The sequence below is a fragment of the Melozone crissalis genome, unplaced genomic scaffold (assembly GCF_028551555.1).
Source record: "Melozone crissalis strain CALT ecotype California unplaced genomic scaffold, PUWL_Pcris_2 ptg000033l_1, whole genome shotgun sequence".
NCBI lineage: Eukaryota > Metazoa > Chordata > Aves > Passeriformes > Passerellidae > Melozone > Melozone crissalis.
Genome location: NW_026535811.1, coordinates 11,095,874 through 11,123,869, shown reverse-complemented (window position 1 = coordinate 11,123,869; position 27,996 = coordinate 11,095,874). Strand labels below are relative to the sequence as shown.

At 46.1% G+C, this 27,996-nt stretch overlaps 1 protein-coding gene across 2 annotated transcripts in view; it reads right to left on the bottom strand.

The window, feature by feature from the left end:
- HIPK2 (homeodomain interacting protein kinase 2) overlaps positions 1-27,996 on the bottom strand; it is a 127,327-nt gene that overhangs the window by 82,269 nt on the left and 17,062 nt on the right. For both annotated transcript variants that reach the window (XM_054281847.1, XM_054281848.1), the window contains exon 2: positions 2,031-3,129. In XM_054281847.1, coding sequence (XP_054137822.1) covers positions 2,031-3,129 — 1,099 coding nt within the window. The remainder of the gene's footprint in view (positions 1-2,030; positions 3,130-27,996) is intronic.

Genomic DNA, 27,996 nt, shown 5'->3' with positions numbered 1-27,996 from the left:
GAAATCTTTATAAAGCCCAGTGTTTTCCTTAGCACGAAAGTTCTTTCATTTTAGAGTGGAAGGGGTCTTTACTCTGTGCTGTATTTTCCCCATCAGAAAATGAAGAAGAACATAAATTTTCCTCATGACTTGAATTTAGCTTAATCAGCAGCCCCCTGCTGATGTAATTCAATCCAATGAGATTTTTCTTTTTTTTTTTTTTTTTTTTCCTGGTGAGCTGCTACGCCTTTTCCCCTCCTCCCACTAATTCAGGCATGGAAAACAAGGGAGGAATTAGACAGAACTTACTATCTATCAAGCTCTTCAGACTGGGCAGGAATAACATTTAAAATATAAAAAGCAAATTTATGAAGTCTTTTCCTCCCCAGAGACTGCCACAAAAATATTCCTTGTTTGTCACTGAGAATGAACCATTTTTCTCTTTCATTTCAGCTTTCTGTCACATATTTCATTTTGGCTGCCCCTTCTGTCTTTCAGCTAGGGACATAGGCTGCTAACACAGAATCACAGGTAACTCAACAACAAAATGCCTGTATTATCTTTCTTTTTTTTATCCTAGTCTGTCAGGTAATTGCAACTCTAAAAGCTTTTGCATATTTACCACAGAAACATGTCTCTCCTGGAGGATGGGACTGTCATCAGGTAGAATATCTTATTTAATAAGCCTCTTCTAAGGTATAAACTAGGGCTGGGGATTTTTTCCTGGCCTCCTTCAGAGCAAAGGACAAGCAGATAAAGATCAGCTGCTGCAGTGCTACACTAAGTTCCTGTTCCTGTGAAAATTAACCCTCTCCAAGCTCAGAGTTCAGGTAGGCTTTGCCACTGTGAAATTAATGAAGTAGGAAAAGGGACTGTTATCAACTCATGTTGGTTTTTCAACCCCAGTCCTCACCATGTATGAGACAGATCTCTTCTCTATTTACAAACAGATGAACTGCCCTGCTTTTTTTGTAACCCATCTGATGAGCCGTGGATGCTGCCAGGACTGATTCTCATTAAATCCATCATGAAGGAGGATTGGATTTTCTCTCTTTGCCCTTGTTTCACAGAGGTACAACAACAAAAAAGTGGTCTGAACATTTCTAAATTCAGCTGTTATCTAAAGGCAACTCCCTTCACCCCCTTCTGTATTTCCCCCCACGCCTGAAGCAGCAGTAGACCTGCTTTTCTTGGTCCCTACGATGCTGAGTCAAGCTGACTGCTACCAAAGAGTGGGTCTGAGAACATCTGCAAGAGAGACTTTGTGTCTTGGAGTCAAGACAGAGGGTGAGGATGCCCTGCCAGGGGCTATGAAATGAGGCTGCTCTGATGAAACTGTTCAACAGGCTGAAGAGGAATATACCTGGTTCACACATTTCACTTAGGGCACACCTGTGCTGAGGTCACAGCTCCATGCTAGCATGTAACAAAGCACTGTGAGTGGGAATCAACAAACAACAGGTCCTCACTCCAACACCCAATCACTGACAATACTTGCCTGGAGGAGAGCTAAGAGCCAGCCAGAAGACTCCCATTGATTTAGACCTGTGTGAAAACTAACCCTTGACAAACCATCTTCTGCATTCATACAGTTTTCCTGTGGGCCAGCCTTACACTTGTTAAGTGCCTGGTTTCATACATGAGTACTGACTGGACAACACATTTGAGATTGTTTGATTGACTGTTTAGGTTAAAGCAGTTCTGAAACCAAGAACCTACATCCATTGACCTGGAATGGAAATGTGGACATCCCCTCTCCTGGAAACAGTTCCAGAGAGAACAAACTGATAGAAGTGAAAGACTTTCTAAACTGTAACCGGCAAACTCTATTTTTGCACCACTTAAAGATTATTTACAAACTTACAATGGTTTTCAATGCAAGTAAACTCCAAGAGGTTAGGACATAATTTTTTCTTACCATCAACAAGCTATTCTAAGAGCCATCTCTGTTTAGAATTAAGGGGTGAATCTCACTCATTTAAATGAATGCAAGAAAATTCCCATAGGTAAAATACTTCTCCTAGTAGTGTTACATGAGTCCAGTCTCTTACCTGTAGTATCTAGATTGAAGGTAAGTAGAACACACAGCCTTAGACACATGGCTAGCTGAACCAAAGTCTATGACCTTGACCCTATATGGCTGTCGGGATGGGTCTACCAGCATGATGTTCTCTGGTTTGAGATCAGCATGAATCAGTCCCAGGCTTTTCAGCTTCATTAGGGCAGTTGCTACCTGCTGGAGAATTGGTCGAATGTACTTAAGGGGCAAGGGACTGAATTTATTTTGTTTTAAGAAATCATAGAGGTTCTGCTCCAACATTTCAAATACCAAGCATGTGTGATTCTTGTGCTGGAAGCATTCATAAGCACGGACAAAGTTGTAGTCATCCGCACTTTCCGTGCTCAGCCGAGCCAGGATGCTCACTTCAATCTGGCCTTGCCGGGCATAAGAAGGGTGATTTTTTAGGATCTTGATAGCCACAATCTCATTAGTGCCACGTTTCCAGCATTTGACTACTTGTCCGAAGGTTCCACGGCCAAGAAACTCTAACACTTCGTACGTGTTGGTCATGGAACAGAGCACCTCATGTTGCACCAGCTGGTAATCCCCTTCACTGTTGGAGCCACTGTTTTTGGAAGTGGCCGTGGAGGTGGTGGCGGTGGCTACAGTGGCCCCACTGGCATTGTTCTGAATCATTGGCGGATGCTCCTCGATAATCTGCACGCTGCTTGTGTTCTCAATCTCCTCGCTCTTGCGCTTAAGTCCACATTTTTGGTAGGTGTCCAGAAGGCTCACAGTGCTGCGACGCATCAGGTTGTGCGGCCCGCCCAGCGTTTGCCCAGACACCGCGACCACGCCGGAGGTGCTGTTGGCAGATGTAACCACGATGTGCCCCGTGCTTGCTGGGAAGATGATGGTCTGCTCGTAAGGGATGCTGGGGTTGGGGATCTGCAGGGAGGCGTTGACGGCTGCTGCGGCGGCTGCTTGGGAGGACTGCACGTTCTTGCCCTGGTTGTAGACTTTGCTGTGTGTGCCGTACCCAGTCATATCCCAGTTCGAACTCGGCTCCACTTTCAGTTTCTTCACGCTACAGAAGGCACTTGACTGAAGGGTATGAGGAGAGAAAACTTGCACATGCGAGGCCATACCTGCAATACAACATCAGAGTGAAACCACTGTGTCAAGATGCTTTCCCCAGCTTTTTTCATTTGCCCAGTGGCAGGAAAGGGAAATGGGATACAGGCTTCAGATACATTACATGCACACACACAAAAATCAACTTCTTCCAGAAATACGTATTTGACACAAGTAAAATATTATGCTCTAAAATAAATCCTTACCCCAGATTGAACTATACCAACATAAAGATTTCTGCTCTCTTGCTCTCCCCCTTTTCATTTTTAATGACAGGAATGTGCATGTTATTTTTACCTCCCCTGCCTAAAGAGACTCCTATTCCCATTGTCTCCAGGAATATATGTAGCTCTCTGGAAGAACTCATGTCAAATACTGCAAAGTATTCTGACTACAGAAGCCAAATCTCAAATCCTCAGGCTCATCCAATCTTAAGCAGTTTGGTGGATCTGACTTAAGCCCTCCACTTGTGCCCATAAAACCACTGTGTACCTTCTGGCCTGCACAGAGTGAAGATGGGACCAGGAGATGATATACTGTGAGCAAATGGAGATGCACAGATAAAGCTGAGGAGCCAGAACAGAAGAAGATGATGTTTCAGATTGCTTGCCAACTCTGTGAGTGGGAATTGTGCACAATGCTAGTCTGTGCTCAGGGACACTGGAGATGGGAGTTACACAACATGAGCTTCACTGTGTGCTGTCAGTGCTCCCAGATTTCTAAAATTTTGTTCATCTATTCTTATTCACAGTGACAATACCATTACCGGGAAGCAGATCCCCTGGAAATGAACAGCATTGTTTATGAAGCAACATACACATTAGCATGTGGCAGAATTAGCTCCTAATATAGCTTTATTTCCACAGGAAAGACAAAAACCTATTTTAATGCAAGCTTATTTGGTTTCAGAAGAGTTAATGATCTTCTAAATCTTTTTTTAAAAAAACCCAGACCACCAAAAAACAACCCCACAACCTCATAACCAAAGTGAAAATAATGCATCACTGAGACAGACTTACTGAAGAATTCTGAGTAATATTCCACTGAAACAGAAAAAGTGCCTATTCAGAGAAGAAAAGATGTGGTGCATGGGGAAGGGGACAGCTAAGTCCTGACTCGCTGCCAGCTTTCCCTCCCCAGGGTAGGGATAGTACTGCTGGGACAAACATTTTGTGAAGAACACAAATCCATGGGGACTTCTGGGGAAGGAATCAGCACCCGGCAGGAGTTAGAGCAGAAAGGCACAGCCTCCTTCACCCTTCTATCTGTCATCAGTGTTTCTTTTTAATAAACCAGAATGACTAGGGAAGAAAAAGACAATATGCTGAGCTGGCACCATTATTGAATTATTAAGCACAAACATAACCTTGACTTGTTTTCAACTTAAAAAAGTTAAAAGCTGAATGAATGCTTCAGTAACAAAGCCACAACAAACCCTGCAGTGCACATGGATGACTTCTTCATGTGGAGGCATGACAGTATCTGACTTGGTCTCCTCATACTTCACTAGTCCCTGTTCCTCTTCAGAAGATTTTCTGGAGCTCATGTGTACATAGACACACTCACACACAGGCATGCATAAACTTACTCATATAGAAAAATATGAATGTCACTCCACACTCACAAAGCTCGGTAGGCAAGTTAACAGATCTAAACACACCCAACTCTCTTTTTCCACTTAATTCCCAGCAGCCCAAAGGCCAGGAGGGGCTCAGGAGAGGGGTGCTGTGGCAAGCCAAAACCTACAATGAGTAACTACTCAGAAGTAACAGGCCAAGCAATCTCTCCACTTTGCTTCAGCACCCCTGCCTTCACCCTTTCAGCAGTGATGAATTTCTGAGGACAGAGCAGATGCAGAAGAAAACCCCTTCAGGACACATGGGGAAACCCTCCCCTGGGCTTGAACACAGCACACAAAACCCCACTGATCCCAGTCTAGCAAGGAAGCCCTGCAAATCATAGAAACCATAGCATGCTCCACTCTGCAGACATGACTCCTGTCTCTAAGTGGATTTAGGATTGTTTACTGTTGTGCCTTTTACCCCCTGCTCCCCCAACCTCCTGGGCTGCAATTTCCAAGGTTGCTGCAACTGGATGCTCAGATACCCTTCAGCTCCTTGCCCTGCTGGAGAAGTACCTTCTCTGCTCTCTCCTTTCCACAGGGCAACGATGCTGTCACGAATGCCATGGCATGTGGTGGGTGGTGAGCTCAGAGAACCACAGCAGGGCTACTCAACTTGTCATCCTGGACACAAAGATTGTGTGTGAGTGAGCCAAAACCATGTTTGTTTTTCCACTGATTAAGAAGAATCACAGTGTTCCTTCGAGTACAGTACTGACCTGCCTGGAGAGAGGGGGTGGTTTGATGTATGTTTTCCCCCTGGACGCAAATAATATGGCAGATGTAATTGGTAACATATTGTGGATCTAGCAGAGGTGTAATTTATAGTTTTATGGCTTTCATTCCACGGCGTGCTTGAGCAATCTCTCTTCGTAGAAAATGAAAAGGGGAAAAATGACTGACGCAGAACAAGGAGAGACGTTCTTCCTGCACTCTCCTCTAAAGATAACACCAAAAGACTGAGGCATGGCAAATTAAAGTCAAGGATGTGAAGCACAGCAGCTGCAACTTTCTCAGTGCCACTGTACAAATCAGGATCATCGCCACCATTAAGGGACAGGCTTTCAACTGGTGCAAACTGGCAGGGCTCCACTCGATATCAGCTGACGCTAAAAACAAGGTCAGCAGTCACTCAACATTGTCAATGTCAGATGGCTGCTGCCTGTGCCCTTTGGTGAAACGAGTTGTTGTTAGGGACTGGTTTCCACATCAACAGCCAGCCCCTTGCTGTCCCTGAAACACTGCTGGCAGCCTCAGCAGAGGACAGGAGCAGGGGATAAACACTGACTCACCCCAAAAACGGAGGGGATGAAAGAAGCAGTGCTTCTGTGGATAAAGCGAGGAGTTCGGACTCCTCTGCTGCCGGTGCTGCCCTCCTCAGAGGTTACATCTCATCACAGAAAAGGTTTTTTCTTTTTCTCTAAAAAAAGAACTATGAAATCTTCTTCCTTACATCCAAAATTATTTTCTCATGTTTGAGGTTTTAAGGGCATGCATTGTAAGGAAAATAACTCAGTGAGTTCTTCAGCACAGTCCGATACCAAGAAATTACAGGCTGATTGACAGCTTGGTGATGGGAAAAGGCGGCTTCTGCAGAAAAGTAATTTTTATTGCAAATTTTCCTGTGCAGTTAATGCGAGAAAAACACAATCCTAAATTTCCTGAGGACACAATAAAACTGTGCTGATGGCATGTTGTTTCTTTCAAAAAGGATTTTTGCTCCATGGCAATAGCAGGAATAGTAATAAATGTGAATAAAAGTTGGATGGTTTTGTTACAGGAATCAAATTCCTCATTACAGCCTGTAATATGATTTACACCTTCAGCCTTTTGATTACACAGGCTGACAACAGCTTGCCACAATATCCACGAGGGAACAAGCCAGCAGTAATGGGGTGAATCACACCACCCAAGTCCAGTGGCACCAATGTCTCAGAGACAGTGGGAATCACCCCCAGGGACTATTCTTGCTCCTGGGGTCCTGGAAAGACAGAGGGGCCATAAGCTGTGGAGGAATGGAAAATGGGATGTTTCACTTGGGAGAAGTTCTCTTAACCCCCATTCACAGGTCTGACAAGAAACCTCCTGCGCAAGGCTGGGCCTCTCATATCACTTTCCTTCTCTGCAGGAAGATCCTAGCAGTCACCTTGCTGCATTTTGCACAGAATGCCCAAGGCTGGCACCTGGCTCCTCATCTTTTTGCACCCTGCCAGCAGTGGAGGGAGTGAGGACACTTGGCATGAGCAGCTTCACCCACTGAGCATTCCTGCCCACCTGAAGCCCAGCTCAGCAGCCTCACCGACACCACCAAAAGCTTTGGCTGGACTAAGCCAAGTGGCAATTCCAACTGAGCTGGTCCCTTCCCTGGCATGGGTGCCAGGGAGGCCTCTATTAGCCAGCCAGGATGAAGCCAGGATGCCACAACAGCTGAATACATGTCCTGAAGAGTGTAAGTCTTAGTTTTATATCACCCTTGAGCACAGCGAATCTCTGGGCTGGGAGCAGAATCAGGGTTGGGCACCATGCATTAAATAAAATTGATAGTTCCTTTCTTTAATAATGAGTTTAGTGTAGTCATTTAAAGCTCTCACAAAACTGATAGTAACTGGATTTAATGGGGCCTTCCCTGTCCTTGATATGACTCACATAACTCCTCATAGCATCTACATGAGCTGAAGTAGGTAGGGTGCAGCCAGGGGACACTGTTAAAACAGCTGGAATGACTTTTATTTAAAGACTTGAGGTTTTTTGTTCCTGAGAACTCCTCCCACGTCAGCTTTCACTTAATAATAATTTAGCAGGTGCTATTTACAATTCAGATGTCCCTCTTCTGCGTGCACACACAAATCACGCAGCCGCCCCACTTGTACTTCTAACAGGTTTCAGGAAAGCAAATGAGGTAAAGTTCCCTATCCACCCACGTCACCCCAAAGGGCAAAAAATACACTTTGGGGACTAAAGAAAGAACAGTTTGGAAGTCTCTGATGTTTTCTTCTGGTTTACTCCCAGCACTCACTGCTGATTTTTAAGTGTGGCCTTTGAGGTGGCAAGAGACCAAGGTGGTGCCCGGGACTGAGAAGGAAGTCAGACCTTCTGCAGTACCTGCAGAGCTGCCAGTGCTCTGTAACCAGAGGCTGCTTCCTGGCTGCTGCCAGAACGACAGAGCCTGCTTGAAAAATACTGTAGAGAGCACATGGTGTGTGTTCAGCATATAAATGATGCTCGCAAGACAATACTGAAATAAGTATCTTCCACTCCTCCCCAGAGAGGCACATGCCTGCAAACCCATACACACGCCCAGGCTGAGAAGGCAGTGAAAAGAGGATCTGCCAGGTATGGCTAATGAATTGCACCTTCAAAACAGCCATGTCTCAAGCACAGCACCCTTCTGCACAGCCTCTGTGTGGCTCCTTTTGAGGCATTGTCCCCAACACCACTGCACTCTCAGAACCTCCTGAAAATTTATGTCCCTGGAGACTACACAAATTCTTTCCCTTGTGCTGCCGAATGTTTGGAGACAACCTCAAAGCAGAGCTCAGACCTCAACAGCCTCAGCTCCTTCCTGTTCCTGGTGAGTCTGAGATGTCAAGGGGGCCTTCATTCCAGGTGAAAATTTCCCTGCCTTCCTGTTCTGCTTTTCCTGTCCTGCTAGTAAAGCTGTCTCAGCCTAATTAGTAGTTTTCTAAATGTAGTGCACAGCAGTTCTCAAAGATGTAAGATGTGACAGAGCACATCCTCAGACCTGGAATCAAACAGCTCCAACCTGCCATGTTTGATCCATGTCTTGTGGCCAAATGAAAAAGCAAAACTTCCCAATGCACAGAGTAGCCATAAACAAAGCCAAATTGACAAAGCCAAACATCTATCTCCTTCCCTCTCATCCCCACCCAAAAAGTACATCCTTCCAGTGCCATGGCCAGGGCACCCTCATCATCATCACCTTCAAATCCCTTATCTCCCCGACACCCCAACTGACCTCCTACATGTCCCTCTCCTGCATTTATAGCATCAACAACCCTGCCTCCTGCTTCATTCTGCACATCATGACTTTCCTTTATAGGTATGATGAAAATTATCAACCAGGACTTAGTACTCCTGAGCATGGAGGTGGTGTAAGCAGTTACTCCCCATCGTGGCCTGATCAGGTTATTTTGGCATGTGACTCAGGATACTGCTGTTTTTCCTCACAAACCATCTTTATTCCCTTCCTCACTCTCCCTTTAACTCCTTAAATCCAGGGCAAATTTTCTGCTGGCTACTGAAAGCTTCTTAGCTGTAATTTAGAAACATTACAATTCTTACTCATTCTTTTGGGGTGGGCTCAGGGGCAGATGAGCCTGAATAACAAGCTGTGGGCTCCTCTGACATATCCCTGGTTTTAGGCACATGAAGCAAAATTTCAGGGACAAATACATACATTTGCATTTGAATACTTTATTACACCTCAGTGCAAGATTCATTCAGGGTCACCTCCATCTCCCACTGGAATGAACTGCAGTAATGACAAGAGATATTACAGATTTCCTCAGTTAATCACATGACTAGTTTATGTTTCACATTATAGTTAATTAACTATACAACACCTGAGAACACAGGTTAAAATACACCTCACCAGAGGCTGCCCATCACTTCCTTGTAGATGCTGCAGTGACTGGACCTGACACCAATTTCTAGGTCTTGGTGTGAGAAGGTCCAGCAGTCCAGTCAGTGCTCCCCTGAGCTGAAAGAGAACCCCTAGATACCTTCTTATGGGAAAACTGGGTACAGTTGGAATAGTGCAAAACTTCTCTTCAGGATACCTCAGTGTTACTGTGCGGAAAGCAAATGAAGGCAGCAAGTGAATGCAATTTAATAGTCTACAAAACAGAGCCAGACCCCAGCAAGCAAACACCCCTCACCATGTCTGTCAAAGCTGACAGAAAGACAGTCACCTCTACAGAAATCATGAAATGACAGTGCAGACACCCTACCAAGACATCAAAGTGCTCTCCAGACATAAAATGAGAAACCTGGAAGTCTGCAGTGCCCTGTTGGGACTCTGGGGCTTGAGAAGGCAGATCATAGCCCTGCCTTGCTGAGCAACAGTCCTCCAAGCCAGGGAGGACTTCTGGAGTCCCAAGAACAAAATGAGGTGGTGAACAATAAAGATGGAGGCAGAGGCAGCACCTGAAAGCCTCCAAGGTCTGCATGAGCATGTGAAGGAACTTCTGCACAAAGCATAAAGACATTTTAGGAAAGTGGGTGTCAGTAAAGACAGGAAGAAGTTTTACAACCAAATGATCAGTACTGCCAAGAGCCTGATCAGAGGAGAAGAAAGTGTGCTTGGGAGTCAGAGATGGGATGAGAAAGAAAGAAAAAGATGAGATCAGACAGGTGGGATTGACAGAAGCCCTGCTTTGAAGCTTTATCTTTGGAGGACACTGAAGGATGTCTAACAAATGCTTTGCTGAAGAAATCCCTCGTTCAGATTTCTTGGAGAGAGGCCCAGCAGAGCTGAGGCAAGTGTGGAATGCTTGGCTGGGGCTGTGCTGCAGGCTGCTGGGGAACCCACGAGCAGCACCACATCTGTTTAAAGAGCTGAAGACTGCGGCAACACCCACAGCACCACTGAAAATGAGGCATGACATGATGAGGCTCCTACAATGCCACGCTTGAATGAGCTCCTGAAGCACTGGGTACAGCCAGAGGAGATGGGGAAAACAAGCTACCAAGGAACATTTCCTCATCCTGAAATCAAAATGGAGCCGGAAGAGTCCAAAAGCAGCTACTCACATCAACGGGCAAGGTAGGACTGTCTGGCAACACCATATGAGTTCAGGGCACCTTCCTCCTTCCTATCTGTCCTCCACCATCACAGAGTGGAACAAACAGTCACCACAGCATTTCAGCATTTCTACAGCACCCAAAGCTCCCTCTGTAGAGCTACACAAGATAATCTCTGCAGTAAATGTGAAACTGGCCATAGTTTGCCTTGTAGTCCAGTCAAATGTCTGGATCCCTGCATTTAACCTCCAAACAGGGCTGTAAGGCAGGAGCCTCTAGATTCCAACAAGCTGCATCTCTGATTGCTACCTGCTAACAGAATTACATCCTGAAAGCAGAGCTGAAAGAAGGATGACCTTGGCATGGCTCCGCTTTCAAGGCAGAGTGGCTCAAGTCTCTGCTGCTCATCTTCCAAAAAGAGGTTGACCACAGTACCCCATCCAACAGGGGAAAGAAAGGACTTTCTCAACCTTTCCGACCCCAGACTTCACTGGCCACCCTACCTGGCCCTCCATTATATCAGTTCCTGGGAAAGGGTACCAAGGCCTCTCAAAAAGGAACCAAAATTAATCCGTTTTCTTTTGCTGCTCTGTTTGTGCCCCCCCTCACCCACACAGCACTGGCACATTTGTGGCTTCCCACAGCTGCCTAGTGGAAAGGATATTTTGGCTTTTTCCACAATGGCTGTCTCCCCACCTGGATGACTTTCCACCTGTAAATATTAACTTTGTAATGTCAATGACTCCAACTGGCCTGCAAGTGTGGTGAAACCACAGGGAATGTCTGGCACCTCACATACCTCACTTGTTAGAAACAACACTGCTTGTGAAGGCAAGACATGGGCAAGGCTCACTGGAGTATCTGGATGAGCCTCTCACTCCCACAGGATTTTTTCCTAACTGTTTTATTTGCAAAGAGGCCACTGCATGACATTCAGCCCCTGCTTTGTTTATGAATTCTGAAACTCAGACCAAGCTCTAGCTGGGCTGAAAACATCAGTTTGCCTATTCACAAGGTCCCTTCCTTCATTTGGTTTCCATCAGGATACAGACCTGTTGGAGAGAAACAAGCCCCTGGCGAGGTCTGGATGGAATACACAAGATCTGGCCTGGAAAGAAAGATGAAGATGCAAGGAGAAAGGTGGAGAAGCTGGGCACAGGGCTCTGCCAAAACAGAAAATTGAGACAGACTGATTTGTTGACGTCCTGACAGCCACATACCACCTTCAAGTAAGAATGACCAAACACAGGACCTACAGTACTCTCAAACATTGAGGGTGTGAGGTGTTTTAGGAAATGAAGAGAAAGGATAGTGCAGGTCAACCACCTGACCTCCAGTTTAAGGAGCTGCAACAATTTTGTAAATAACCTGCCTTCCCATCATCACACCTGACCTGCACAGACAAAAGCCTTCAGTTCCTCAAGGAAACACCTTGAGCATTTTCACCATCTTCCAGACTTTAGGGCCAAGGAAACACCCCCAAAGTTACGGTCAAACCAGTCAGCAACCTTTTCTTGCTGTCACCTGTGGCTTTTGGTTTGCATTCCAAATAGGACTATAAACCCAGAAAGGCACGATGTGAAACGGGCTGTGAGCTGGAACCAGAACAGGCGCAGCAGGACTGAGCCAGCTGGCCCAAAGCAAAAATCACCATGGAGACACAGGGTGCAGGATTGGGATGTGGACTCATTTCTCCCCAAAACAACTGCCTCTCTTGGCCCATTCACCTTCGAGACTGGAGAGTGGCTCTCATGTGAGACACACTGATGGGGAGCTGCTGCAGCCTCCATGAGACCAAAGGGTGTTGAAAGGTTTATTTGTGGGAAGCAGTGATTCTGTTTGCTATATTTGGGGTTGTGCTGACCTCTGTCATACAAAACACATGGTCACACTCAGGCACACACAGACATTTAAACACTTGAGATGACCCACGAAGGCAGTGAATCTCATAATCCCCAAAAGAAATGAGTGATGCTACCCCAAGCAATCCCACAGAAGTGCCTCTGGACATCTGCCTGCCCCACTGCTGCCTGGCTTGCTGGGGCTGGTGCACGCCTGGTCTCCTGCTTTCTTCACATCAACTTCATTTTTAAGCAAGGTCTAATGGGACAGAGGCCAGATCAGCGTGCAGAGAAGAGGCCTGTTTGGCCAAGGAAGGACAGCCTAGGTGATGTACAAAGCTCTTGCTTACACAGAAAAACCACCTGATTTAGGCACAAGGACAAACTGCATCAAGGATTTCAGAGCCTTGAAGAGTAAACACCCAGAAGCTCAGGAAAGGCTATCTACCTGAGAAAGGAGGATATAAGGCCCTTTTGTGTGATGAAGAAACTCAGGGACAGCACTAACAGTCTACTCCCCCTCAAAGCTCTAAAAGAAAAGAAATCAGTCCAAGGGAAGTCATTAAGAGAAACAAAACAATAAAGATCTCCACCTGTATCAGCAGAACTCCCTGGCTACCATCAGTCTCTCCCCCAGGTTTCTCCTTTGTGCAGGATATGATTATTTATTGACATATTTATTTACTCAGCTCTGCAGAGCTTAACACCATGGCTGCTGGGCTTCTTGCACTGTCAAAATTAGAGCATGATAGAAGAGGAGTGAAGCTAAATGTGGAGATTCACTATGACACAGGCCAAATGCCTGCTGCAGTGGGGACCCCACAGCCAGCCTGGACAACAAACACTCCCTTGGGGTAACTTTGCTCCAGATCGCTCAGTGCTTTCAAGGCCCTGCACAACTCCCTGCAGAGACCCAGGCACCAGAGCACACCTCAGGCCCTGTTAAAGTGCTGGCCATGAGCACCTGCTGTGCAGCACTGCTGTTGAAACCAAACCTGCAGAACCAAAAATCCACAGCAGAAAGGAGAGATGGCTGCAGATGACAAACCAGCTAAAGGGGCTGTCAAGCTTTCTCCTCATTCCTGATGCTACATTTAAGAACTGACGTGTCACTTTGAGCCTCCAGCAGCACGCAGCCACTTGCCCAACCTCTTCAGAAGCATCTTCTTGGCACTGCTACAACTGTTTTGCAGCCATGTGCTTTCGACTCAGAACATTCAATTCTTTCCTTTTCCTACGCAATGAAATGAAAGGATTCAGCTCAGATGCAGTGGGACAATGAGTTCAGAATCACCAATGTGTCGGTGATGCTGCAGCCAAGCTGTCCAGAGTCACACCTGTGGGTTTTGACTAACGATGGAAGTCTGGCCAAAGTGAGTCATGGGGGAAAGAAGAGTTTCTGGGAAAATAAGCTCTGGATGATTTTCTCACAAGAAGCAAATATACCACTGTTTCCACAGGTTCCAGAAAAAAAAACCAGATTGGTAACAACTTGTGGTGAAATCACAAGAGCTTTTAGGACATCCAGAGAACACTGGGCATCTTAGCTTTGCCATAGTCATAGAAAAACGTAGGCATTAAAATGGCCTGGGGTGGGCCTATGAGTTTTGCTAGAAAAACTGTGACACTCTCAGCAAATGATAGGGGGAAACTGCCATTAAAAAAGAACCCCAAAACAAAAGAAAGCAGCCAGGGGAATTTAGTACTAAAAAGTCCTGTGAACTTTCATTAGACCTTATGAACTCAAACTCACTAAAAGCTTTCCAAATCCATATGGATGAGAAGTAAGAGGAGACTGAAAACTAGATCCAGCAGAAGCACAATAACTGTGGAAAGAGTTTCCGTGGGAAGCAGCAAGTTTACACCCGGTATAGATGCCCAATTAATTCGATGTTTGCAGTACTCCTTTGTGGACACAGTCCTTGGTTTTGGTAATTTTTCGTATCTGAAAATAGCCCCATTTCCCTCTTTAGTCCTTCCTGGGCTCATGGGAGACTGAAATGAGTCACCAGAGGATCAGCTGAGTCATCCAGCCAAATCTTGGAAAGAGTACAAAATGTGTGGTCATCACATCCTCAGCTAAGACGTGGATGACGGCAGCACCACTAGCAACCCTTTCATGCACTGGGCAGAAAGGGCTGGAGACCAGTGACACCATGAGCTGTCACTGTGAGCCAGGCAAAGAATGCCTTAAATGAAACTAGGACAAAGCAAACAAGAGCTGACAAACATGGCCAGCACGCTGCCCAGTGGAAAAGGACCTGGGAGTGCTGCTGGGCTGGCGGCTGAACATGAGCCAGCAGTGGCTCCAGGTGGCCCAGAAGGCCAGGGGCATCCAGATCAGACACAGTGTGGCCAGCAGGACCAGGGCAGTTACCGTCCCTCGGTGCTTGGCACTGATGAGGGAGCACCTCAAATCCTGTCTTCAGTTCTGGGACCCTCACTAGAACAAAGACAGTGAGTTGCAGCATGTCCAGGGAAGGGCAATGCAGCTGGTGAAGGGTCTGGAGAGTGAGTCCTATGAAGATCAGCTGAGGGAACTGAGGTTGTTTAGTCCGGAGAAGCGGAGGCTCAGGGTTAACCTCATTACTGACTACAACTACCTGAAAGGAAATTGTAGCACATTAGGAGGGAGTCAGTCTCTTTTCCCAGTCAACCAGCAACAGGGCAAGAGAAAATGGCCTCAAGTTGTGCCAGGGCAGGTTCAGGCTGGACATTGGGAAGAATGTTTTCCCTGAAAGGATGGGTAAGCATCAGAATGGGCTGCCCAGGCAAGTGGTGGAGTCACAATCCCTAGGAGCATTCAGAAAACGACTGGAATGGCACTCAGTGCTATAGTTTGGTTGGCATGGTGGTGTCCAGTCACAGGCTGCATTCAAGGATCTCAGAAGTCTTTTCCAGCTTTAATGATTCTACAGCTGCTGGTCCTGCACCTGACACAGAGCCCTTCTCCATCCAGTTTCCCCATTCCAGAGGCATTAGGAAAAAGGGATGGCCATCTCCATCTTCCAGATCACGAGACATTCCTAGCCCATTTTCCAACTTCTATGAAGCAAAGTTCCAATTCATCCAATTCCTCTAGCGTATCATCAAATCTTAACAAGCCCTATTTCGATATGCAATCTCCCTGACAACCAAATAATTGTGACCTTTTAAGAACACAGGTCCATATTTCATTTTTATGTCTATTATCTGCAGAACAAAAAGGAGTGGGGCAGTTGCTTTTGGGAAGAGAAAATGTATTTACCAAGCAGGTTTTTTATGGTGATTACAAAAGTTTAACAATCAAATTCAGGACAGTTGTTCTCTTTGTGCTGTCATGGAAAAACAGGCCCAGTTTTCAGGGGCTGGGAACCCAGATCATGCACAAATTGCTTTCACCCTGCAGAGCTCATGCCACAATCCACAGCTGAGCCAAGCATGGAGGACCCTGAAACACCAGGGGGTTACAGGAATAGCACATGTGGCACATCTGTAGTACAGGTCCCTCTGTGGTTCATCCAGAAAATTCACTGGCTGGAGGTTCCCATGACACTCCTTTCACCTGGCCAAGCACCAGCAAATGGTGCTCAGGGACTACATGCAAAATGACACCAAACAGGTTTTCATGAAACTGCTCAAAATTTCCCAGCTAATGATGTCACTCCTGTTTTGTCTTGATTCTTCTCGCCAGCTCATCCCTGGGTTTCAGCAAGGCCGTGATGTATTCACCTCGCTGTGCCTCTTCTCGCAGCATTCTGCACCTTCACTCCTATTTCCTTTGCCAAAAATATAAAAAAAAACCACTTAAAAAAAAGGAAAAAGAAGAGCTGAAAGGTTCAGGTGGGGATCAGTGGATGATGAACTCCACAAGACAGAGCAACACTTGACAGAAACAGGTATAACTGGTGTAAAAAACAGGTTTAAGTGAAACTCAAGTAAAAAGATACAGAAGCTATTAAAGTACCTAAAATCCAGGGGGTTTTGGTCTCAGAGTTATAAGAACCTGGTATTATTTAGTCTTTTAAAGGCTCAGTAGTAGAGACTCCAAGCTGTTGAAATGCTAACTTATTCCATGCTCTGCAGAGACAGAAAATAAATGTGAAACTGGATCCTGACAGCACCACTAGATCCCAAAATTGACCCTCCTGCTTTCTGCTCTGCCTGCTCCAAAGAACATGCTATTCCTGGAGGAGTTTTAAAACATAAAGCCCAGGCAAGTGTTCTCATGTCCTCTCCACTTCCCAAAGCTACGGTGAGCAGCTCACTGAGGGAGCTGCCCTCCCACACACATCACCCTCTGGGTCCTGGCACTTGCCAAGAGCTCTGCACTGGCCCCACGGGCTGGCCTGGCACCAAGCACGAGCAGAGCAGCAGCCGCGGCGCGCAGCTCAGCACGCTCGAGCTACAATAAACCTGTCAGACTGCGCGAGACATGAATCATATGGACTGCCACAACAGCAACCCAGCGTGTGCTAAAGCAAACAAACAAACAAACCAACAAACAAACCATCCTAAGACATCTCAAAACACAGATGTAGGTAAAAGGCACTCTCCTGAGGCTGCCAGCGCAGTTAAAACTACAAGGCAATCCTGGAAAAATATACTCTCTCCTGACTTGTGACAACTCAGAAATGCTTCAGCAGTGCTGTAGTGGGGGGCCACAGGAAAGCAGGACCAACAGGGCTCACTGGGAAACTGGACCCTGAGCAAGCAAATGCCTGGGTTTTCCAGGATGCTGGGAGTGGGAGAAAACACCTGTAGCAAAGGCTCAGTGGTCACCAAGGGATGTGGCTGCAAAGAATGCTCAGGGTCTTCTGGAAAGCACATCTCCAAGTGCACTTAGCTGGGAGTGCTGCTTCCCTCACACTGCCCAGGAAGTTATGCAGCAGAAACAAGAGCACCTATTCCTGCTTAAGGTTTTCCTGTAGTCCTTGGTACAGCCATGAGACTGAAGCATGGAAATAATGCTACAAGTGCATCTGAGGCACCTGTATGCTGCCTGTGCCCTTCAGGGCAGCCTTGGGAGTGCATGACTGTTCCACCCATGCTTGTGGGCCACCAGGGCATACCATTTCACACCATGAACCTGTGCCTACACTTTGGATGTACGTGGATTTTTCACTCGAATCACTGCAATACAGTCAATGGGTACAGTGACCATTTCTCCATCCTGTTTTCCTCCCCGCTATTTAATGATCTTGTGGTGTCACCTCTTAAGGCACAATCCTCCAAACACTCACAGACACCCCTCACCCTCCAAAAACTGCAAGGCTGTGAACCATGAGATGAATTAGGCAGACAAAAGCACAGGGGAAAGGTTTATGGCCAGTCTGTTTGCTTTTCCTGGCAGATCCAGTCCAGAGACTCCAGCTTTTCCAGGTGACAAGTGTCTTCCAAGACAGTGTCTGCATCACAAAATATTCTATAAAATCTTTATTTAACTGCTCCCCTAGGACTGCTGGCTAGACCCTCACACTACTGCCACATGTGCCTGTGTCTGAGTTTAAGCACATGGATTTTCTGAACTGACTTCATCAGGACGATTCACACACTGAAAGCCCACTCCATTGCAAGAACAGTGCATTAATCATCTGCCCTTGGGTTCTGAAAGGGAATTTTTGTGGGAAAAAAGCAAAAAAAATTCCATAAAACTTGTGGATACAATTTAGGTATCCAAGTGATGCATTAATCTAAATTAAACCCCTCTACTGTATTCTCCCTTTTAGAAAAGCAAGTTCTTCTCTACAAATGTAATCTGTGGTTAACTGTTGTTAACTTATTTCAAAAGAAATCCTGTGGAAGGTAAAGTTTCCAGTACCTGTGCCCACCCCACAAGCAGCACATTCAGAAAATCTACATTTGGTTTTCTTGCAGATTTTTCCTTCCCTTCCTTCTCCATGACTAGCAATATGGACAGAAAAACATTCTCTCTGCTCTTGACAGAGTGGCTGCTGCTGCTGCTGCTGCTGCTGCTGCACGTTCTCCACCTGGAGTGAAAATTCTCCGTTGTCACGGCAGCCAACAGTGATGTCACAGACTGAGTATTGTGACTTCAGCTGGAAAAGGAGCAGCAGAGCAGATGAACTCTGAAAACAAAGACATTGTTTTGGTGTAAACACCAAAACCAGCCTTCATGGAAAGGAGGGAGGAAAAAAAAGATGGAAGTATATATAAATATCAGACAATTATGGTTTTCTCGAAGAAGTATAAATATATGAAAAATAGAGTTCTCCCTAGGCAAGTATCTCAAAGGTCCAACTAAGTGCTGAAAGAATTGTCATTTTGTTTCTGTTCTGTCAAGAAATGGGACCATTTCAGGTTTTGAAATACACATTTTCTATTCTTTTCTTTTTTTACTTTTGTTTTTAAAACCTTCTTGTCTGGTCATTGTCCCAGAATAAGCAATCAGCATTGCCGTGTGAAGAAATAAGTCTCAGAAAATAATGCACATGTTTCCAAATATTTCATTAATCCACAGGCAACTTGCAAATACTGCTGTCTGTCTTGACAAACCTTTCTGAAAATTCACATGCAGAAGAAGGGGAAATACTGATAGGACTTCAGTTACCACTTTCTCAGGGGACAACACAAATAATAAGCAGTTTCCTCCCCAAAGTACCCTAATGATATCCTAGCTTTACAAAAAATTATGCTTGAATATTTTTTCTGAAATATAAACTTGCCATGCACAGTAAAAATTAAAAAGAAATATGGGGCATTTTAAAGAGAAATTCCATGGGGAAAAGCAACTGTGAAATAGCCAAACATCAATTATGAAAACCACATCAAGAGGAGGCTCTTATGCATGGGCTGAAGGGTTTAGGGATTTCAAGAAAATGTGCATCCTAGTTTGACTCATAATGTAGGCAGAGAATGAGCAAGTTTCCTCAAAAACAGCTCAGTGAGTATGTAACCCTTTAAAGTCACGGTATCTATACAACTTTCTTGTATCTCACAGCTCCCAGCTGATGGCAATCTTTGCTCTCCACGCCCAACTCCTCCACAGGATTGGAGATGGATTACTTCCATCCTAAATTAGTGCAGAAGGAACAGCTGATACTACTGTGACATGGGCAAACTTCTGAGGTGTGCACTACAGCCACCCCAGAGCTTGCTCATTGGTGCCATTATCACTATCCCAACTGCAAACCTTCAATCAGAGCCTTCTCCTCCCCTGCGGCTGCCCACATACAGCTCAACGGGCTGTGGGCAGCACTGCTTCCCTCTACCTGAGGGGAGAACACAAATGTAAGGAAAGCAAAATGTGACAAAGTGAACAAAGGCAGAGAGATTTGGGGTTGATTCTGCCTGTGAGTCAAGTCTGGATCATTTTCCCAAGCTTAAAGATTATGGTCTCATGAGGGTACCATTTGGGACTTCCACAGGGCAGGATCTAGGAGAGGGAGTACCCTGGGTAAAATCAGGAAATGCCTTCCCACAAGACCCAAAGAAAAAGCAATGGCATGAACTTGTTCTTCCTTAAAATAACTTGCAAGTCTGTTTGTGGCATTGCTGTTCAATGGTACAGAGCATTATTAGAGAAAAACAGCATAAACCAGACAGTTGTCATAGGGAAAAAAGGTATCTCAGTTCATTTGTGTTTTTCCTCCAACCCTGAACTTCTGTCTCGAGGGTCACACTTGCTCCTACAGGGAATGTATGGATAGAAGGCTTCACCAGTTTTCCTCTCTGACTACAAACAGCACCAAACGCTTTCCTGTCTCTTCTCCCAGAAGCAACAGCTGTTTATTGTCCCTCATTCCCACTCTGCATGACCAAACAACTACACAGAAAACAGAGATGGGTGAAAGCAAGACTATTTTAAAGCTGCAAATCAGGAATGCAAGGCTTAGGAAAGCTCAGCTTTATGGCTGCCTGCGCAACCTTCGACCCTCTTTCCTGCCCGTGTGCCATGGCAGAGCTGTTAATCACATAATCACAGGCTATTTTTCCAAGGACCTTGGCCTCACCCAGTGCAGCAGGATCTGGGGTGCTCACTAGGTGAGCACCCAGTTACTATTTCATCTTCTCAGTGCTTTTGGAGGTGTGGCCCCAAGACTTGTTTACTGCATACCCGCCATGCTCTGCTCTGCAGATGGAATTGGTAATTTACTTGTGGCCTTTCCTACAGTATGCATCATTAGAGTAACTGAATGTTTCACAAACATAAAGGAATGCATTTTTGCACTGCCCTTATAAAGTAAGACACTGCATTATCCATATGTCAAGGGCAGGGAAGCAAAGCATAGGGAGATTAATGTGAAAAGCTTCCACTAGTTTTAAATGCTCAATTAAAACTCTTAAGTACAAGTCCTTCAGAGATATGTTTTGCCAGTTGAGGCTGTGGTGACAACTATTTTTTCTTTTGGGCTGATGCTCTCAGAGATAGCAGAAGTGGTATCCCTGACATTTATACCATTCAAATTTTACTGAGTGGTTAATGTGGAGGCTTGCTTTCTCATTTCTTTGTACATTTGTTGTATTTAACATGCATCAGGAAAAAATTCAGGAGAGGTATAAAAGAGCTGTTTTCTAAATATACATTCTGAGGCAGGTAGCTGCATAGAAAATTTCTGCCCAGACAGTTTAAGTTTAGTAAAGTTGTGAACAACTAAAAATGAAGGTCTTAAAATAGGGAAGCTGTTGGATGGCCTCAATGACAGGTCATTGCCATAAAATACACTTTTCTTTCTCTTCTCACTTTTCTCTCTTCTCTTTCTGAGAAGAAACAGATGTTAGACTAACAGAATCAAGTCAAACTGAAACACAAACTGTAACCAGAACTTACTTTGTATCCTGGTTCTGTTCAGATAAACAAGATCAATTTATTTTTACATTTAAAGCACAACAAAGTCCTGTTACTAAATTCCAAACAGGGACTTCTGCTTAGAGCATAAGCCCCACCTTTCCTCCTGTTCTCTCAGAAAGAGAAAGCAAGTGTCAGGCACTTCTGGCAGCACTGGTCATAAGCTGGATATAGGACAGACAGATGGACAGTACTCAGGGGTAGTGAAAATTACATTGATACAAACTGATCCTTCCCCTGATTATTTGCAGGGAGATTCAAAAATTCCTATAAGGAAAAAAAAGCAGCTCATCTGAAAATTTCAGTGATTTTATTTGTGCCAGCACCAGGAAAGAAAGACAGACAGACAAAAAGACAGACGGTGGGGGGGTGGGAATAATTCAAGCAACTCCTGGTGCCAGCCTTCCTCAGAGCAATGAAGTAATTTTAGAGACACTTCTGTAGGAGCCTAAAATCCAACCTTGCAACTGTGCACAGGACTCGGGACACACAGACACACACAGACACACAGACAGACATGCACAACACTGGACAACAATGTGAGACAATGTGGGAGCTGGCAGAACTGGATCCTCCATCACCTTGGGAACAGGCAAGGACAACCCTGGGATAACTCCTGACAATTCCTCTTTGCCACCCAAGCTGTATTCCTGGCAAATGAATACAGCTTCCTTCCCCTGATACATACCATATCCATACAGAGAGGAAATTTCACAGACCAACACAGACCAAATTTCTCTGTCCTGCACTGAAAACTCTCACTGTATATCCCTGCTTTTGAGCTAGTCATGTCTCCTGACTGCACTAACTTAAGACTAATTTAGTGTTTTTAATTACAGAGGGATTTACAGCACTGCACTACAGTGCTCTCTTTTATTATACCCCCTGTTTCTGCTGAATCTGGGTGCACTCTACATACAAAGTTGCACGTTAGACAAATTACACTGCACATTAAGTAAATCTCTCTCTAGAAATAGGATTAGATGAAGAGGCAAATCTTCCTCATTCCTAGTGCATAAATTAATATCTACAAAATCAATATAAAGAAAGAACCCCATATCAATTTATGAAAAAAAAATAGTTTAAGCATTCTCCACAATTAAACAAATTTATGTAGGAGATGCATTCTTCTTCTATTTTGCTTAATAAATAAAACAGCTGGTCCAAGGAATCAGGTCAATCAGTGTCTGGAAAAAGCCCCATTAAAGCTGCTATATAACCTAGTTTCTCAAGCTGCATAAGGCATCCTAATATTGAAGAGGCAGAAGTCCATGCAAAGGCAGCAGGAGTGGCTCAGCTCCTGGCCCTTCAGGGTTATGTAGGATATTTATCACAGAAGACAACAGTAAGTGAGATATCCTGCAAAGATCTAAGGAGATGGGCTCTGAAGGACCACAACAAAGACAACATGATGCATCCAGACCTGTTCACAAAACAAAGCTAGTAGCCTTGAGCACCTAAGCTCAGGTCATCCAACCTAAGGAGATGGTAAAGGCCCAGATTTTCACATGTGTTCAGATGTCCTCAAAGCTAACCTAGCCCTGCTGCAACAGTGGGTGATAACACCTCTTCTCAGGGCTCTCCACAGCTCCATGGTTCCATCCCTCCCATGTCACATGGGAGGGTGAATCCAGCAGCGCCCAAAGCTGTGGGTGTGTTTTGTGGGCACAGAGCCTATTCCAGTGCAGACAAAACCCCCTCAGCATCAGCCCTCCTCCTCCTGCACAACACACAGCACACAAAATGCAGTGCCCAGGCCCTCCTCACCTCAGAAAACATATATTCAGTAATATTTGAAAATATTTTGCAAAGGATATCACAATCCATATCCTATAGAGATAAAAATAGAGCCAGAAGAAAGTGACTTGCTTAAGCTTTAGGAGCAAGGCAGCATCAGAACTGGGGAATGAAACTTCCTGGTCCACAAACCTAGGTTTTAGCTTCTTAAATAAGGATTCTCTTCCCTCATTAAAAAACTAAAAATGAGAAAAGAGGAAGGAATATTCTGCAGACAGAATGAACTTTGCCCTCAGAGGACTAATGACCTGATAGACATTTTTTCCCTTTTCACCTCCATTTCCAATTGCTAACGTTACAATAACTTCAAGGACTATCCTTATTCCTTGGTCTGCTTTAACCTAGTGTGTCAACTCAGCATCCTTTTCCCAACCACCTGAAGCCAGAGACCATTCTTCCATGAGAGGAGATTACCTTCTTGATTTCAGTCTCTCTGGACATCCTTGCAACATCCTGGACTGAGACTGTCTGCTTTCTGCATCGTGCTGAGGGACCCCAAAGTCCTATCCACTCATCCCAGCCCATAGTACGTGGCAGCCTGGAAGAGTACCCTGGAGGTAAAACCTGGCTGTTCTCTATTAATTTTTCATTTTAAGAATGGCTCCAGGGAAAGGAGGGAGATATAGGTCAGAGACTTTGGGGGCTGATTAGTAACTCTGTACATCTTCCTTCCTTTTTTTTTTCCCTCATTATTTTTTTCTCTTCCAAATTCAGAAACAGAGGGTTTTCCCTCCATATTTCTCATTTACTCCTTGAGCATCACTGGCATTAGTCAGCAAACTCCTGCTATTTCCTCACAAGCCCCTGACACTTGCAGAGTGACTAACCCCCTCTGCATACACTTGGGTTCCAACAGTTTCATCTGCTTTTTTCCCTCATGAAAAATGGATCTCGGCTCTGCACAGGCGCAGCTGTCCCTGTGGTCACTGTAAGGGTGACAGGTCACTCCCTGTAAGCTCCTGCTGCCAGGAGGCTGCAAACAGCACCACTTTTCATACACAGAGCTGAGGAGCCAGGAGGTGATGGCAGGGCCTGCCCTCAGGTCACTTCATAACTCACCATCACAGTCGCAGTGTCCCTCACGCTAGGAAGAAGTTGGCTCCTGTTCCAAGCCCAGGCACGTGGAGAAGGTGATGGGGGAAGCCTGAAGCCACCTGGCAGCCACCAGGTCTGCCAGGTGACACTGCCTTTGTGTCGGCCTTTCCTTCCAGCACCGGGAGTCTCTGTCCCCGTTACGGTGCCCGACATGATGCGCAGCAGGCCTCAGCTGGGCTCCCGAGGCACCAATCCAGGGTGAGTGAAAACACAGCTCCTTGTGACTCAAAGCCACCTCATCAGAGCATGGCAAAAGGCTCCTCCTGGCCAGGTGGGCTTGCACAAGCTGCCCACCCACCCACAGCCATGCTCACAGAAGACCTAACTAGGAAGAAGTTAGCTCCTGCTCCAAGTCCAGGCACGTGGAGAAGGTGATGGAGGAAACCTGAAGCCACCTGGCAGCCCTGAAGCCACCAGGTCTGCCAGGTGACACTGCCTTTGTGTCAGCCTTTCCTTCCAGCACCGGGAGTCTCTGCCCTCGTTACAGTGCCCGGTGCCCGACATGATGTGCAGCAGGCCTCAGCTGGGCTCCCGAGGCACCAATCCAGAGTGAGTGAAAACACAGCTCCTTGTGACTCAAAGCCACCTCATCAGAGCACGACAGAAGGCTCCTCCTGGCCAGGTGGGCTTGCACAAGCTGCCCACCCACCCACAGCCATGCTCACTGAAGACCCTGCATGCAGCTCATGCTCACGTGGGCATCCCCACAGACCTGCCCACACTGTGCTCTTGGTGCTGCGCTTGAGCACACAGCAAGTTTGTTGTGTCCACCTTCCCAGGGTGATGCCAAGAGCACACAGAACACTCTTCCTTACATCCAACATGCAAACACCATGTCCTGCCCCCAGGGCAAGGCCATGCCCTCAGGCAATGGTACGCGCTACCTGCTGCCACCCACACAGGAACAATCCACATCCAGAGCAGAGCCCATCAACGGGGATCAGTGGGAAGGCTGGTGAACTTGGGGCTGGAGAAGTTTATTTAACCTTGAGACCCTCACCCCGTTCCCACCATCCTTACCTCCGTCCCCATTGTAGGAGAGACTTCTGCATTGCTGTGTAGGGAGGCATGAAAATAAACCACCGGCACCAGTGCCACACTCCCTCCTGGCAGATCTGTTTCTCTCTTCTTAACTGTTTCCAAGTGCCTGGCTGTTTTATAATCCCCAGTGAGCATTCCCTTAACTCCTTCCTCACTGAGTCCTTCCACTCTCCCTCGCTCGCTCTCTTCTGAAAGGCAGAAAAATCCAAGGCGAGGTAGGGGGTAGAGAAAGCAAAGGAGGGGGCTTGAATCGAAGAGGGAACATCTGAATCAAAGAGGGAACATCTGAATCAAGCTGCACATATTAGTCATTTCCCCAGCCCTCTCTTACACAGACAGACTGACTCTTCTGTTAATGTGTTTCATTTTTTCTTCCCCATGGACATTTGTGTACCTTAGAAACTTCTTTGCTAATCTCCTCCTGCTTTTTCATACCATGAGGTCATATGCTTCTGCTGGTAGCATGACTTTAAATCACACAGCAGCTTGCCCTTTGAGGTCTGAACAGAAATCACTGTCTTAGATCACAAGTAAATATGAGTGGATGGCTTCAAGCCCAGTGTCACTGCCACCCCACTTATGCATATTGCAAAATTTGAGAAGAATCAAATGCAGGTTATTGCTTCGCAGTGGAAAGGACTCCATCACTTCAAGGGCTGTGAGAGGACCATGTGGAGGAGCTCAGGCAGAGAAACACATCCTCCCTGTTTCCAAGACTCTGCAACTGCCCTGAAGTGACCTGTTGAGAGCCACACACCAGAGCTATGGGTGCTAAAGGCCGTGCACTGTGCGTGTTTGCGCGTCAGTGAGTGCAGACGTGGGGCACGGAGCCACTTGGCCTGAGACATTTTGGGAGGCCCACAGGTCACAGCTGCACTTGGCCACAATGCAGCACAGGTCACTGTGTGTGTGCCAGGGTGTGCTGGCAGCACGGTGTGGGGTAGGACAAACACAGCCACCCAGCAGCTTTGGATTTCATAACCACCACTACGTGCAAAGCAACGTCACAGAACGCTCCGGTGCTTACGCTGCTCCTGTGAGCACAGGAATAAAGAGGACAGAGGGAAAAAGAAGCATTGGCTTTCACATGTCCCCTCTCAGGTGGGAACATGACACCTGCAGCTGGCTGCTGCTCCTCCTCAGAGCCTACGGCTGCTTCTTCCAGCATCTTGAGGTTACCCCTGACAGCTTCCACTCAAAAGTTTACCGAGGTATCTTTTTCTCTGACAAAATGAGCTATTCAAAATGAGCTATGTCACACCAGGCTGGGCCGCAGAGCTTTTAAAATCGGTTCTGATGATGTTCAAAGGGAGCAGCTTGCTGTGCAGAGGAGTGGTAGAGTTAATAGCAGTAGGATCAGCACAAGCTCTTACCCTGCCATCTGCCTTCAGCTCAGCCAGGCTTTCTGCTGAACAGCCAATGTGGGCTGGGGCCACTGGAGTGAGCAGCAACTCACTGACATGAAAGACTGCCTGGGTTAGTTGATTAAGAATAAGATTACGAGCACAGGAATCCTGTATAGAGCTGGTACTGACTCAGTTCAAGGATTTCATGGGGATATTTAAGCCCAGTTTTCCAAAGAAGTCTTTTATTTTGCACAGGTGGGTGTTTGTGTGACAGCTTAAATAAGCCCCATGAATTGATGACTTCAGAAACAGGGGTCATCTCTGAAACTGTGATGCTTTCTTCTTTAGCCACCCCCACTAGAAAACAGGGATAGGGATAATATCCCAAAATAGGGATAAATAACACTTAACTGCCTCACTCCCCTGTAATGTTTAAGTCCTTTGCACATAGAGAGCTCAGGAGGAAACACAGGAAAGCCTGCTGGAATGGACAGGGATGCCTCTCACAACTGTGGGTCACAGATCCTTCTTGTTCTGCCTTGTGGACTTCTTTTAAGCCACTGACAGAGGCTGCTCAGCTCTGCTCCTGCACATTCAGACTGACAGCTGTCTCAAGAGTTTTCCCTCTTTTTAACAACAGAAGAGTCACTTAAGGCTTGTGGATGACCTGAGAGTACCAACTGCTGACCCACCACCGAAGTCTGAACCTTCCAGTGCAACCATGAAGAGCAAGGCTTGGTCCCTTTGAGGGATGGTGAGGGCAAAACAGTTCTGTAGGCCCATAACAAAATACTGAGAGTGTACAAAATACTCTGATGTCATATCATTCTGTGGTAATACCCTACAGCAATTCAAAGGATTGCTGCAGCTGATCTCCAAACCCAGGAGGAGACAGCTGGAGGTGCAGCAAAAGGGTGCTGGTCTGGAAGGAAGATGGGGGATCTGGGAGAGTGAGGGCACAACCTGCCTGATCTGAAAGCAAAAAGAACAGAGGGGCCCCTCCTTTCACAGATGCAGGGAGGAAAAAAAGCAAGATGAGCGAAAAGCCTGGACTTAATCATGAAAAACAAAAGCTCATCATTTATTTTCACATCCTCTCACTAATGCTGGCATAATGCTAACAGTGGAATTCTTATGGCATGCATGTCATGCCTGCAAATACCAAGTGAATTACTTCTCAGCAAGGCTATGGGCTATGGCACTGAGCAGCACATTCGTTACAAACGATTGGATGATGAACGACAGTTCCCAAATTCCTCCTTCACAATGCTACTTGCATTAGTTGTAATTTAATGAGTGTGAGAGAGAGAGAGAGAGAGAGAGAGAGAAAGTTTTGGCTCAAATCACAGAAATAATACTGCCTGCTGCTGCTTCCCACTGGGTCTTGTATTAACTCGCACCACCTCCACCTCCTACTTCTCTACCTCCTCCCTTTTCACACCTATCCTCAGGTGCTAAAAGTCGTGTCATGAAACCCATCAGCATGGCAAGAGAGCATGCAGAAGCCCCCAAGCACATGCACTCCTTCTAGCTAAAAGGTGGGAGAGGACACAAACCTCTCCCTCTTCTCTGAGGCAGGCTGGGGTGGT